This window comes from Ipomoea triloba, chromosome 9 (assembly GCF_003576645.1).
Source record: "Ipomoea triloba cultivar NCNSP0323 chromosome 9, ASM357664v1".
Classification (NCBI taxonomy): Eukaryota; Viridiplantae; Streptophyta; class Magnoliopsida; order Solanales; family Convolvulaceae; genus Ipomoea; species Ipomoea triloba.
In genome coordinates this window covers 1,475,292-1,489,533 of record NC_044924.1, presented here as the reverse complement: position 1 = coordinate 1,489,533, position 14,242 = coordinate 1,475,292, and the positions used below count along the sequence as shown (strand labels likewise).

General features: G+C 38.8%; 5 protein-coding genes across 8 annotated transcripts in view; 3 read left to right on the top strand and 2 right to left on the bottom strand.

The window, feature by feature from the left end:
- The window catches only part of LOC116030600 (probable E3 ubiquitin-protein ligase RHY1A), a 5,110-nt gene extending 3,797 nt beyond the window's left edge, over positions 1-1,313 (top strand). For both annotated transcript variants that reach the window (XM_031272901.1, XM_031272902.1), the window contains one exon: positions 339-1,313. In XM_031272901.1, the coding sequence (XP_031128761.1) occupies positions 339-753 (415 nt within the window). In that variant the 3' untranslated portion in view covers positions 754-1,313. The remainder of the gene's footprint in view (positions 1-338) is intronic.
- Positions 1,314-3,663: 2,350 nt separating this feature from the next.
- On the top strand, positions 3,664-6,697 carry LOC116030212 (probable protein phosphatase 2C 63). The gene is made up of 4 exons (XM_031272387.1): positions 3,664-4,231; positions 4,512-4,885; positions 5,806-6,042; positions 6,214-6,697. Exons 1-4 carry the CDS (start codon positions 3,976-3,978, stop codon positions 6,463-6,465), a joined length of 1,119 nt encoding a protein of 372 aa, XP_031128247.1. The 5' UTR covers positions 3,664-3,975; the 3' UTR covers positions 6,466-6,697.
- Positions 6,698-7,189: 492 nt separating this feature from the next.
- LOC116029970 (zinc finger SWIM domain-containing protein 7) lies at positions 7,190-8,716 on the top strand. 3 transcript variants are annotated; one of them, XR_004100351.1, is made up of 6 exons: positions 7,190-7,292; positions 7,444-7,465; positions 7,539-7,644; positions 7,738-7,845; positions 7,977-8,299; positions 8,471-8,716. XR_004100351.1 is itself a non-coding variant. In XM_031272030.1 (6 exons), the coding sequence occupies exons 1-5, from the start codon at positions 7,232-7,234 to the stop codon at positions 8,076-8,078; spliced, it is 399 nt and encodes a 132-aa protein (XP_031127890.1). In that variant the 5' UTR covers positions 7,190-7,231; the 3' UTR covers positions 8,079-8,080; positions 8,471-8,716. The 3 variants fall into 3 exon arrangements, 2 of the variants coding, with proteins under 2 accessions (XP_031127890.1, XP_031127891.1); XM_031272030.1 differs by having other exon boundaries at positions 7,977-8,080; XM_031272031.1 differs by lacking the exon at positions 8,471-8,716 and having other exon boundaries at positions 7,977-8,368.
- Positions 8,717-9,082: 366 nt separating this feature from the next.
- On the bottom strand, positions 9,083-10,755 carry LOC116029969 (3-oxo-Delta(4,5)-steroid 5-beta-reductase-like). Its single transcript, XM_031272029.1, has 2 exons — positions 10,579-10,755; positions 9,083-10,447 (listed from the first exon to the last, which is right to left on the bottom strand). The coding sequence occupies exons 1-2, from the start codon at positions 10,615-10,617 to the stop codon at positions 9,320-9,322; spliced, it is 1,167 nt and encodes a 388-aa protein (XP_031127889.1). The 5' UTR covers positions 10,618-10,755; the 3' UTR covers positions 9,083-9,319.
- A 919-nt stretch (positions 10,756-11,674) lies between these two features.
- On the bottom strand, positions 11,675-13,254 carry LOC116028848 (upstream activation factor subunit UAF30-like). The gene is made up of 2 exons (XM_031270680.1): positions 12,829-13,254; positions 11,675-12,062 (listed from the first exon to the last, which is right to left on the bottom strand). Exons 1-2 carry the CDS (start codon positions 13,123-13,125, stop codon positions 11,943-11,945), a joined length of 417 nt encoding a protein of 138 aa, XP_031126540.1. The 5' UTR covers positions 13,126-13,254; the 3' UTR covers positions 11,675-11,942.
- Positions 13,255-14,242: the final 988 nt, after the last annotated feature.

The window sequence follows — 14,242 nt, the reverse complement described above, 5'->3', positions numbered from 1 at the left end:
GGGGGGGGGGGGGGGGGGGGGGGGGGGGGGGGGGGGGGGGGGGGGGGGGGGAGTGGGATCTGCAAAATATCTTTCTGTTGGTCCTAAACTTATGCTTTTGTTCTGTACTTATTTCTTTGGTGTGGCCTGTGGGATGTTAGGTGTATTGTGGGTTAAGTTTGCTGCACTTAGTACATCTGTTAGTCCAAAAATGGAGGTGCAAAAATATCTCTTGTCTGGGCATGCATTGATTGCTTTCCAATTATATGCTTTTGTGGTAGTTGTTGCTTGTGTGGATTCCAATCTCCCACATCGGCTTTTGTCAAATCATGAAAGGCAGTGTTGTTTTGTCATTGTAGACAAAGTAACCGTGTTTCAGCAAGCTTCCATAGAAGAGACTCGACAATTGCAGACGATTTTCAACTTACTGATGCTATTGACTGGGAAACTGAAATTTCTAGGGAGTGGCATGGACCGGACATGTTTTCCAACTCTCTTAGACGGGATAAGATCAGTAGACCTCCTGGGCTAACCAAAGAAGCACTGGAGTCTCTGCACGTTAAAATTTTCTGCAACTTGGATTACACCAACAAATCCGTTCCCAGTATAGTCCAAGAGTGCAGCATTTGTCTCGAGGCATTTCTGGACGGAGACAAGCTAATATCTTTACCGTGTGAGCACATGTTCCACGACGGCTGCTTGGTTCCCTGGGTTCAAACGTGTGGGGACTGCCCAAACTGCCGAGCAGGTATATCATCTCCGTCTACTACCTAAAACACCTGCCAGTAACTCACTAGTGACAAACACTTTCTGCTCCACACGTTGTATAGACTATATAGAATACATTTTTGTCTTTAGGTCTTTGTTGCTTTCCTTTCCTTGGTCCACACATGTCTAGTGACCACTAAGCGCACACTAATAGTACGAAGTAATTACCTAGAAAGTAGGCCGTCCTCCACCTTCCCATCTGTGAACTAGTCAACTAGAAAGTAGGCCGTCCTCCACCTTCCCATCTGTGAACTAGTCAATGCCAGACGAAAACCGGGAAGCATCAGCCAACAGACATATGGCGTGACGAGGGGCCCCGAGTGGTGCCATTCCAAAACCACGCAGGCCACTTTGGATTGTTAGTGGAATTTCTATGAAAGTGGGGAAGGAGGCTGATGCAATGTTGAAATGTAATGTAAATGTAATCAAAGTATTGTCTAAAGTCAACACTTTACCTACTAAACTTTTGGTGTCAGCCAATTACGTTGTATAAGCTGTAACTTTCAGTTAGGTTTCTTGGTCTGCCGTAACCTTCTTGAAAAGTCTAGAGAGAGTGGTTAGTTCCTTGTGTTTTTTAATAAATTTTTCTTCACAAATTGCACAAACACGACACATACGCGGGGCATGGAAATTCCGTGAATATTAAGGTTGTGGTTGGACTAATGAACAGTAGGGTCAGAGTTAATGGTCAAATACAGGATCCCTTCAAGATTCTAACGTCGCAGGAAAATTCCAGAATCTTAATAAATACGGTTTGCCCGCCTTGCTGTCCCGGGTCGCATCAACCAAATAATATCTGGGTCAAATCACTCTCCTTTGAAATCTACGCATATAAATGCTACCAAGTGTAAAATGCTCCACCCAATTCCTGCCCTGTAATCTTGTCTCTCTCTCTCTAAAATGGTGGGGAACAAAGCACTAACAATGATAAGATTTGTAACACTTGGGAAAATTATCACTAAAATCTTATCTCAAATTCGATCTGATTAGGAGTTCAAATTCCATCAAGAACAATCCCCTGTTAATAATGTTAATTCGTTTATCATGTATTATCGTTAAAATGTTTTTATATTGACTATCCGTCACAACACTCGCGATTTATTTCTCCGATTAGTGGAGTACTACGGACTCTTTTACAATGAGTCAATACTGCCATCGTTGGGGCTCGAAGGAGTACTATTGACTCTGTTACAATGAGTTAATACTGCCTTTACTAGGGTTTTCCATTTGCGATTTCGATTAGTGGTTACAATGAGTCAATACTACCCTCACTGGAGCTTGAAGGAGTACTATTAACTTTGTTATAATGAGTCAATGCTGCCTTTACTGGGACTTGAGCTCATGATCTTCCATTTGAGAGAGTTATTTTGTGCAACTAGATCATAATGTCTTATTTTTATGGCAAAAATTATTCACCCTATATATTTTCTTCCCATCAATTCTCAGCACAAATATGGTCATTTGCATTGACTAACGACTAATCGCTGCAGCGTGCTTAGTAAGGCAATATACAGAACAAAAAGAAAGAAAGAAAAAAAAAAAAAGACCACATACGTCATGTGTGAATTGCAAAATGAAAATCAACAAAAATATCAACGGTTCACAATTTAAAGCTACTTTCATATTGCTACTTGCTAGTGACCATTTTAAGGAACTTTAATTACAAACTTTACCTAAACAACTTTGGTCCTGGTCGTCTATCTTTTGGGACACGAAATACTTAAATAATGCCAATATAATAATACTAAGTAAAAGAAAAACCTTTGCATGTAATAAAGGTTTGTAAACTACACGCAAACAATGCATACTTATTATAGTATTGCCTCATGATGCACGCAAAATAAGACTAAAGTATACTGAAAACAGAGAAATGGTGAGTATGTAAAAATCAATCTAGGATGGATTTAAGAAGGAATGTGTCCCCTCGAAAGGGGTGACCGAGCTATGCTACTTTCTTGTTGGTTGATGTAATCAACCAATTAAGTGGTATATCAGTGGTTTGAGATGACCATGATGGCTTATGCCATCAATCATTTTTTCCTTCATCAAACAAGGTAATGTTGGTTTTTGATTTATGAAAAAAAATCTGCAACTGCTACTTACAGGCTGGATTTTGGAGCGTGCAAGATGAGCAACAACATAGGGTCTCAATTTTTAGATGGCTCAATGTTTATTTTTGACATAGCTACTTAAAAAATAAAAAATCTATAATTAATGTTAAATTCATCAGTTTTTTTCCAAATCACTCATCACCTAATAATTAGGACATAATTAATTGTGCATGGCAAAATCATTCTGTAACTAAAAAGAGAGTCATAATTTTACAGTGTTAGTTTTAAAGATTGCGTTTATACTCTTGATAGGACCTCATTTATTTATAAGAACTAGGTCACAAACAACCAAAAATCGGCCCTATCGACGTACTTAAATGAGCGATTTTGGTGAAATTTACCTTGTGACCTTAGTTGATAAAAGACCATACTAAAGTAAAATTGTTAACGAATCCGTATACAGGAATTACTAGGTTTAAACGTAAGTTAGCCTATCGGTGCATCGGATAATTTTAACGAACCTGTATACAAGAATTGTTAACCATATTTAATTTTATTATTTAAATTTATAATATAAAATTAATTCGTGCATAGGGTAATTTACTTAGTATACAATTGTATAATAGAGTCAAAACAATTAATATTTGAGAGTAAAATTTATATAATTAGAAATTACATTAAATAAAAGTAAATTGAGATATTGATGACGTAATTTAATGAATTTATTAATAATTAAATGAGTTGAGAACGATATATATATATATATTATAATATATACGGACAAACGCGTCATACATGTAAAGATATTATCACCGTGTTTCTGAATTTTGAGTCATCTTCCAACGCGGTTTAATTCCGAGACTTTCGCTAACCCCCGGTCTACTCCTCCGGGTCTTAAGCCTAAAGCCCCTTTCATCTTCTTCTTCCTCAATTCTCATACGCACTTCCATCTATAATCTATCTCTAATAGATATATATATATACACGTTGTGTTGTGTGTATATATAAATTATAAATTATAAATATAATTTATATATACACACAGATATATAGATATATATATTTTTAAGAGCAGAAAATTCGTTTCCCAGGTATTAGTGCATTATCGTGTATTTGAGATCTTCGCCAGAGATTTTTGAATCATTTCTGAGGTATAAGGACGGAACAGTAAGGAGGCATGTTGCGATCGTGTTTTAGGCCGCTGGAGAGGTGTTTGGGCCTGCGGAGCGGCGACGGACTTCTGTGGCACATGGACTTGAAGCCTCACGCCTCCGGCGACTTCTCAATTGCCGTTGTTCAGGCGAATTCCTCCCTCGAAGACCAGAGCCAAGTCCTCACTTCTCCGTCCGCTACTTACATCGGCGTCTACGATGGCCACGGCGGTCCTGAAGCTTCGCGCTTCGTCAATCGCCACCTCTTCCCTTATCTACAGCGTGAGTTAATTGCTCGTGTTTTTTTTATTGCAATATCTCTGTGTATGAATATGTACGTGTTTGTAAACTAGTAGTTTGACAGTTTCTCCATATTACGATGATCCGTGTGTGCGGTTTTGAGCTTCTTCGGATTTTCAACTCTGCTCCTTTTTGTTAGCATAAGCTCAATCTGAATTTTGGAGTTTGAAATGTATTTTTATTTTTATTTTTTTGTCTATAGACAGTATAGAAGGTTTTTTGGTGTCCTGTTTTACTGATTTGAGTGTTCTAATTTGGTCAGAATTTGCAAGGGAGCAAGGAGGACTGTCAACGGATGTAATCAAGAAGGCTTTTCGTGCCACAGAAGAGGATTTCATTCGATTAGTTAAGACATCGTTGCCAGTAATGCCACAGATTGCTTCTGTTGGATCTTGTTGTCTTGTAGGTGCAATTTCGGATGGTGAATTGTATGTAGCTAATTTAGGAGACTCAAGAGCAGTTCTGGGGAGGAGAGCTTTTGATGGGGAGATGAAATCTGTTGTTGCAGAACGATTAACTACTGATCATAATGTTTCATGCGAGAAGGTGCGAAAGGAGGTTGAAGAACTTCATCCTGATGATTCGCCTATTGTATTCTATTGTCGAGGAGTTTGGAGAATCAAAGGCATAATTCAGGTAATCTAGCTGCAAATGTTCTTTTGACTACAATTGTATGATTTTTTTAATGCTAATTTTATTATATTTTTTGTTGATAAGTGTGGGCACTGTATAGGCTATAGTGAACATTGCTGGATAAGAGTTAAGATAACATGGGAATCTGATTCTCTAAGCAGTGCTATATGATTCATTCTGTCTGTTCTTAAACTTCTGTAGCATCATCTACTCCATGTGCATTTATGGTGTGTTCACTTATCTTAAAAAGAGAAAATGTGCTCTAGACATGTGCAGTTAGTTCTCCAATTGGGGTGTTTCTAGATTCCGAGAAACCTTCAAATTGATGGTCATTCCAAGACTTAAATAGGGACTAAGCAAGGCATAGTGGTTATCCTGATCTGGTCATAAGGATTGGCTTGTGGATTTCTTTGTTTACATAGGATCTTTCAGTGTCACCACAAGAGAGAAGGTCATTCTCGTTATCAGTAACGCTCAAATCAGTTGTGTGTTTTTCACATATTATGTTATCCTATTTGGAATATTGCCTTTCCCTTTATCTATCTGTCTTTTGAACAGCATCACTAAAGTCTATGTCCATTTTATTCTAAGAGGGTAACATCATCTTCCCCTTGGTCCACTATCACATGCTGTTGAAGTTAAAGGTAGCTAGTCATCCTTACATAGTTACATGTGACAGACATGGAGGTTTCATAAAGCAAAGTGTTGCGATTCCATTGAATCAATTTGAATGTTTAGCCTCGCATACATCTTGCCTTTCCAGAGATCATGTTGCTATAAATTGACATCAATTTCATCTAGCTTCTAAAATAAGCTTTTGTTTGTTTCTTCATGGCTAAACAAATGATTGCCTCTTAACTTGCCTTCTACTTGTTACTTATTCGTGATAGTTTTTTTGCTAATATGTATCTTTACACTTTTAGGTGTCAAGATCTATCGGTGACGTCTATCTTAAGAAACCCGAGTTTAACAGAGATCCCATCTTTCAGCAATTTGGAAACCCTGTACCTTTGAAGCATCCTGTACTAACAGCAGAACCGTCAATTGTTACCAGAAAAATTCGGCCACATGACTTATTTTTGATATTTGCTTCTGATGGCCTCTGGGAACATTTAAGCGACGAAGCAGCAGTTGATATAGTGTTCAAAAACCCAAGACCTGTAAGTTTCCATAACAATTATGTTGACATTACTTCTTTTCATCATGAAAAAGGCAAAAGTAAAAAACTTCTGTGCATTCATTCATCAGTTGAGCCACTAGCTTAATCAAAACTATCTTGAAACTATTGCCAATGGATGTATATATTGAATGCGGCGGTGAAATACTTGCAGGGAATAGCTAAGAGATTGGTGGGAGCAGCTCTTCAAGAGGCTGCTAAGAAGAGGGAGATGAGGTACAAGGACATACAGAAGATTGAAAAGGGAGTTAGGCGCCATTTCCATGATGACATTACAGTAGTTGTGATTTATCTGGATCAACATAAAAGATCTTCCCATCCTAAAGGAACGATTGACTCTGTTAGCGCCCCCATGGACATCTTCTCAGCCAACGTTACAGACAATAAAACGCTCGGGCTTTCTTGAGCATGGACAGCCTAATTAAGGGTAGCATACTGACTACATGACAAGAGTAGGCTCTCTGGTTGAAAGAACCATCTTTCCTGGAAAGACTGTGCAGGGTTGGTGTATAGATAATTATGGTTCTTGAGCATGAAAACATGGTTTTTTTGCTGTTTTGGATCTGATGTATACATTTGTTTGTTCTTTATAATACATAATATGCAAGAAGGGATCCCAAAATGACTTATTTGCTGTATTCTTTTCCCTTTTTTTGGTTGGTTTTCCATTTTCACTTGGATCATAACCTACTAGATTCTTAATCCCTAAATTAATTTCAACAATGATGACAATATTTGTTGGATAAGGACTAGACACATCCCCGCAATATGGTAAATTCCTCTCCATTTGTGTCTCAGGGCAGGAGTGAGGATGAGTCTTCATCTTCAGAGACAAAAATACCTTATCCGTAACATGTTACCCCACAATGATTGGTTCCCAAAGCGAATAGTATGATGGAGCGACCTTAATAAAACTAACAATAATAATAAAATAAGTAAATCATGTCTTATCAGTTTAGCCGATAAAAGACTTATGTAATATACGTTCATAATTACCCATAGAGGCTTGAACTCACCCCTTCCACATGGGGTGTCACTAGACTACATTGACAAACCATTTTACTTATATCTCTTATTTTTTAAATTTTGGCGATGCCTATGAAATGTTATAACGAGCTGCCCGCTGGGTAGTTTTTTTTAGAAAACCAAACGCTGCCTCCTGGTTTCGGAGAATGAGTACGAGTCTTATGGTGGCAGAGAAAATCTGGAACGATATTGAGTCAACTCGTTCAGGTCCTCGCCGCGCTTACGTTAAACTGAATCAGTTCACATTCATCTTTCTTCTTCACTCTTTGGATTTATTTACCTTTTTTTTTTTTTTTTTTGGTCTCAATTTCGTATGCACGCGGCCTGCGTTAATGGCGCTGAATTTGAACTGGAGCAGTGACGGATGACCAGCTATCGATGTCGGTACATTCTGCTGTTTTTCTCCGTTGAATTAGAAGTTTTCTGTATCCGTAACTTCTCCGTATTCTCCAGATTGCATTTTCTATTTGGAAAAAATTTCGAGCGAGCATCGCGGGTAGTTGATCAAAGAGGAGTCAAGCGAATCTGCGGTCAACCTAGTGGACGTTCCGTTTTCCAGGTCTGATCTTCTAGACCTAATCAAATTAACTTGAATAATCATGGAAAATTTCTAGAAAATGATGCCCTAATAGAGTGTTCTTCTCTCTCTCAGGTTGTTGGAGAGTCTAAGAAGAAAGAGGAGTATTTGTGCTTCCCGGAACATTATTGCGCTTGTTATTCTTTCTTCTACGACGTCGTGAACAGAGGGGAGCAACTATGTGTGAGATTTCTAGATTGATTTTTTCCTTAGATTACTTTCTTCTGAGATTCTGTGTCCATGTATTTCTCCCTTCAAAAGAGATGAAGCTTTGCTGCATTTCAGTATTATCTTATCAGCTTCTTGTCCTGCAGTGTAAGCATCAACTAGCTGCGAGACTTGCCAAGTCTTTGGGAGCTTGCATTGAAGTTATGGTGTCCGATGAAGAGCTCGCGGTGATGCTCTCCCAACTTTGATGGTTTGCACTCTCTGGATTTTGTATTTCATACTGGAAAGATGAAGTGATGTGCAACGCGTAAATGAGCTAGCTGCATTTCTATATATGTCACACTTGAATGATCACTACAGCACCTATAGATGCATGTATGAATTATAATTTGAACAGAATACGAGAATGCATATGCAGTTTGTGAGAGCACTGCTTCAGTTCTCTCAGAACATGTAGTACCATTGAATTGTAAGAAGTGAAAGCTATGGCAGCCTCATTAGCCTCTCATTCTTTCTAATTTACAAGAGTTTTAGCAAAGGAATTTACAATATGCCAAGATCCTTTGAATCCCAATAATTACTACTGCTTTGAGAAATGATGAATCAGTTTGTTTGATTAATCCACATTTGCCTTATCCAGAATCTATTGCTAAGCACAAGTAGCACTCAGATATGATGCATTCAGGAGGATCAGATGCTTGGAATATGCAAACAATTGCCTTTGCCTTAAACCAATGGAACAGCAAATGCACTCAAGGTAACCTTCTGTAACTATGTTTCAGTCATCAGCTTCCAATACCATGCTTAAATTAATAGCACTGCATGATGAATTGTATTAGTAAACTCTATTAGTTCAGGCAAAATGCAGCTTTTCCTCTTTCCTTCATAGTGCTCTTCTCTGATCTCTTAGACTCTTACTAGCTTTTTAGGCACCAGCCCCTTCTCAGTATCTCAATGGTAAATAGATCTTTCCTCTTCAATACCATACTCAATGCTTTGAATCTAAGGAAAGAATGAAACTAAAAAACACGAAACTACATAAAACGAGACCACAACTCCAACCATGTCAACAAAGATAATCGGGTGAAGATCATAGACCTGCAGCCTTGGTTTAGAGAAATCGTGGTGGGTAGCCAAGACAATTGTAGACCTGCAGCATAGGTATAGAGAAATCTGTGGTGGGTAGCCAACTAGTTAGCATAGGCATTGGCCTCCCTATGAATGTGTCTTACCAAGTAGTACCAATATGATATGAATGCTCAAGAATTTTGGTCTTGAACTAAGAATTTCCAAATAACATTGATACAGAAATCAATAGAATACAACAGAAGCAGAAGCCCATACACACACTCAGATGATATGGCTCCTCCTAGTATTATTCCCTGGCTTCCTTTCAACAGTACAACATAGGAAGCAAGTTTTCTTAACACAAAAGAATGTCACAACACAAATGTAATGATAATTTATCCAAAAACCAACCTGACTTAAACTAGGGAACAATCTTGTAAGCCTTCACCTTATCAATCCAGGAAACGAAAGCATTCTTGGAGTTTCTGAATCCCAAAAACCCATGCTCCTTGCTCTTGTTCATGGTGTCCAGAGGGCAATCTCCCCCGAGCTCCAAATCTACAAACCACCAATTCCCAACCTCCTCCAGCTTCGTCGGAGCCAAGCCTTTCTCCCTCACGATCTCGTCCCAAACTTGCCCTTTCTCCTTCATTGCCTCCTGCAGACTAAAGCTCTTCCCTTCCTCAAACTCTGCAACTTCCACTCCAAACTGCTCACCCAACACCTTCCAGAAATGCTTCCACTTGAACACATCCCCATTGCTGATGTTGAATGCTTCATTCTTGGCGTAAGGATCCACGGCTGCCCATATCTGGTGCTCCGCCACCAAATCTGCATCGGAGCAATCTGAGTAACCATCCCAGGCGGCTTTAACCCCGGGAAACCTCAATGGGACACCCTCATGTTTACATATTGTTGCATACACACACAGACTTCCGACGAGGTTCATCATGCTGAACGGAGAGAAGCCATGGATCACCCCGGGCCGGTGAACTGACCATGTCAATCCCTCCTTCTTCCCCACCTCCTCCAGCAGGATATCCTCCAGAGTGTAGTAAAAATTGGGCACTTTCAATCGAGGCAAATCTTCGCTGTAGGGCGGCTCGTGGGCGAATTTCAGATACGATTCCCAGGGACCCATGTAGTGTTTCCGGCCGGTTTGCAGGCAGATGTGAAGCAAATTGGGGCAACTGGGGATTATCGCGTTCAGCACGTTTCTCAGCATTTTACCATTGACTTCACAGTTTTCGTCTTCCCTGGTTCGATTGGTCCAGGTGTCGTAGAAAACGTGCGTGACGTCGGTGAGAACGGAGAGCTTGGATTGGGCGTCGTCGGAGTTCAAAATGTCGCACTGGATATACTCGATGGGGTGATCGGCGTTCCAGGTCGGCCTGGGGCGGCGAGCGACGCCGTAGACTTTCCATGGGCCGCCGGGGGTGTCGGCCAGAGGGAGGATCTCGGCGAGGCTGTTGCCAACGATTCCGGTGACGCCGACGATCAGAGCCACGCTCTGGTACTTGGGTGGCGCATCATCATCCTCGAATTTTTTCTGCGGAAATGACGATCAAGATCATTAGTATCAGATTTGAGTATCATCGATTCATCAAAATTGGATTAAATTTCCATCCCCGAACCCAAAGATTAAAAAATTTTAGAGAGAGAGAGAAACAGAGGATGTGCCTTGGCAGCGCCAATAGCTCCGGACCACCACCAGCTCATTTTCTAGATTTCCCGACGAGAAACTGCTCGCTGCAAATTGCAATTGGAGACTGAAGAATGAAGATGGGGTATTTGTAGAAGATTGATTAATGAGACGTGCAGAAATTGGTAGAACAAAGATGAGAGAAACGTGACTAATGGACAAATCGATCTAACTCTCATATTTATCCACTACAAGCTTTTCTTTAATTTTAAAAACTGTGATTGAACTCTCAAATTAAAATAATTTAGAATTAATGTCAATTAAAAATGTAATTAATCCCTTGCAAATTGCAATCAGTTGGAACCAAGAGAATTAAAAATTAAAATAATAAATAAATAAACAAAACTGGGGTAGGGGCAAAGGGGACTAGGGGAGGACAAAAGTGCAAGGCTGTATTAGATTTAATAGGCAAAAAAATGATGCCAGGAAATAACTAGTTTTAGGTGGGGTGATCAAATGACGCAGCGTACAGCTATAATGATCATGTTCTAGGTTTGAACAGAAGGATCAAAATGACTATATGCAATGATTACATGATTAATATGTTGTTAGTGATTCTTCAAGTTCATCGAATAAGACACTAACACATTCATGTGACCACTAACACATTCATGTGAATTGTGATGTTAGTGATTCTTCACGTTCATTGAATAAAATGCTAATGACACACTAATGTGTTATTAGTGATTCTTCATGCTCACAAAACAAGCTAATGGTACATAATGTGTTATTAGTGGTTCCTTCACGCTCATGGAATAAAATGCTAATGGATGACACGTTTATGTGATTCTTAGCGCTCATTAAACATTAATGTACTATTAGTAATTCTTTGCGCTTATTGAACAAGACACCAATGGCATGTTAATGTGCTGTTAATGATTCTTCACACTCATGGAGCAATACATTGATGACACATTAATTTGCTATTAGTGATTACTCACATTAATGGAACAAGATGTTAATGACACATTAATATGTTGGCTGGCGATTCTTCCCGTTTATTGAACAAGACATTAATGACATGTTAGAGATTGCAATGCCATGGGTTTGTAGTTGCAGCATAAGATGGACAAGTGGGTAAAGCATCGTACATTAACTTTTGCCTGAACATTTTTCATAAAATACTAAGCAGAGGCATCTCAAGTAACATAATTTAGTCATAACTGACTACATTGTAGCATCAATCTTAAAAGTTACTCCGTAAGATATAGCTAAGCTCCTCCATATAACAATAATTATCTTCATACCAAAGATGCTTTTAATCTAGACTAGGCAGAATCCCATAGACTCCATTTACAAAAGAAATAAACAAAAAAAGAAGCCATTCTTTCTCAATAGCGAATCACTTAAGAAAGTGAGGAGAAATCAAGCCAGCAATCTCAAGGAACCCAATACGATCCTTTCCAGCAAAAATTTTCTTCAGCTTCTCATCGCACACTATGACCTTTTTGTTTGCAGGATCCTGCAATAGAAAAGAAAAGGTCAAATGACTCAAGTTTCTTTTTCACAATCCATTTTATAACCCCAGATGTAAACTATGATCTTGTTCAAGAAACAAAATTTAAGGCAAAATCTGGACTGTACAAAGTGGATAGGTCATAGGTTTCATTGTTCATCAAAAATAAATCTTAGGGAAGGGTGGGGTGAGCTTAGTTGCAGCATAAAAAGCAGTGATTCTTTTCTCATGTACCTAATTGTTATCATATATTCAAGCAACAGAAATGATACCACAACATACAAAGGTGGCCATGTTTATTATAGATTTGATTTACAATTCTTGCATTTGGGAAAAATCCAAGCCTAAAGTCAAAGATGCAAATAACCTCCTTTCATTCCAAGGTCTAATGACAATAGACAAACTCCTATATTTATAATTCATTTCAATATCCAATAAACTAGCAAACAATAGATTAACAGCATTTAATATCTTCAGAAAATTAATTATTCCTATAGCAAATGTTAGAATTAACAAACAGTCTTGCAAAACAGATTAATAGGCACTATTACTGCTAATGACCTAATTTGGTAAAGCTCATAAACATGTTCTGTTTATGATTATGGATATGGATGGTGTACAATCCATAATCAAGTCCATGTTATGGATTACTACTTACTAGCTTAAATAAACTAACAAGCAAATATATAATGTTGCGTTAAGCTCAATCAGTCCCAATAGTAAAAGAACACAAGGACTGGAGAATAAAATGCTTCAGAGTTCATACACATACCTGAAGGTTATTCTCTTTGATGTACGCCCAAATCTCCTTAAGCACTTGAGTGCGAGGAATCTCAGAGACGCCGCCGAGGAAAGCCTGCATTTCCGGCGAGACTCGGCGCGGTTTCATGATTCCACGGCCAGCTTGCTTCTTCGTCTCCGTAGCTTGCTCGGAAGAGGCAACAACCGTCAACATTCGCACAGTGCGCCGGTTACCAAAAGTAGCAGAAAACGACGGCGCCGACGGCTTAGCAAAAGACTGTTTTCCGCCGGCGACGAAGCCGGGGAACAGGTGCAAAGACAACGCCATTTCTCTGATAAAACCTTTGGATTTGGAAATTACAGCGACAATAGAGAAGCAGAAGAGCGGCAACAGATAAGAGTGGGAGAAAGGGTTTTTTGTGTCCGTGTAGAAAAGGTTTAATCCGCCTCTAGCTCTAGGCTCCAGAGTTTAAGCCAAATTCTTTATTGACCATATTGCCCTTTATCCTCTTCCGTCTCCCGCCGCTATTCCGTATAAATTGGGTCAATTGGCTTAAATGGACCGTGTCTTATCGGCCCAGTTCTTGTAAAGGATTCTCTTTTACAATAACTACATAAATCATAGTCTATACTCTATATTACAAAGTGAATCATTGATAAATGTCTATTTTTAATATACTAAAATTTACTTTTTAATGTACAAAATATTCACTTTTAGATATTATATTAAAAATAATGAACATATATGTTAGTGGTTCTCTTTGGTTTATATGAAATTTCAAAGGTAAAACAATTTAGATTGTCAATAGTTCACCCACTCAAATTAAGAGCGTCAATAGCAGCTTCCATGAAAATTTAAATTTAAAAATTTGTGGTTAATAAGTCAAATGTCTAATCAATTTTGTTAGAATTATCCCTAAATCTGCCCAATTAGTCAATACTCTTACCTATAGGCTATAGATTAATAGCTTGTTTATCAACTATGGTAAAATAAAAATAAAAAATTTCCAGCCTAGCGAGTTGATATTGTTAAGGTGAATGCGTAAATAGAGGGGCGGGCACACATTGTGGTGTATGACAAAGGGAGTGAATGCTTTAAATGGAGGGGCAATTGAATGATACGGAGTATAATTTAACAACCTTGGTATTCACACCAATATGGTACACCGTATTGCCTTGCATTTCCTGCTCTGTGTTTTTTTACGTCCCAGGTAATTACCTTAATTCTAACTAATTACTATTTAATCTCCATCAAGGAAAGATTGTCAATGCTCGTAATTGAATTCATTAAAAAAAATTAAATTAAAAACGTTAAAAATTTTTTGAGGAATTCCTATTTTAATCATAATTGATCAGGTTTGGTTACAGTGAGTCTTCCACCGTCTTAAATGCTCCCAAGTCCCACCATCGCCCGCCCCCCCCCCCCCCCCCCCCCCCCCCCCCCC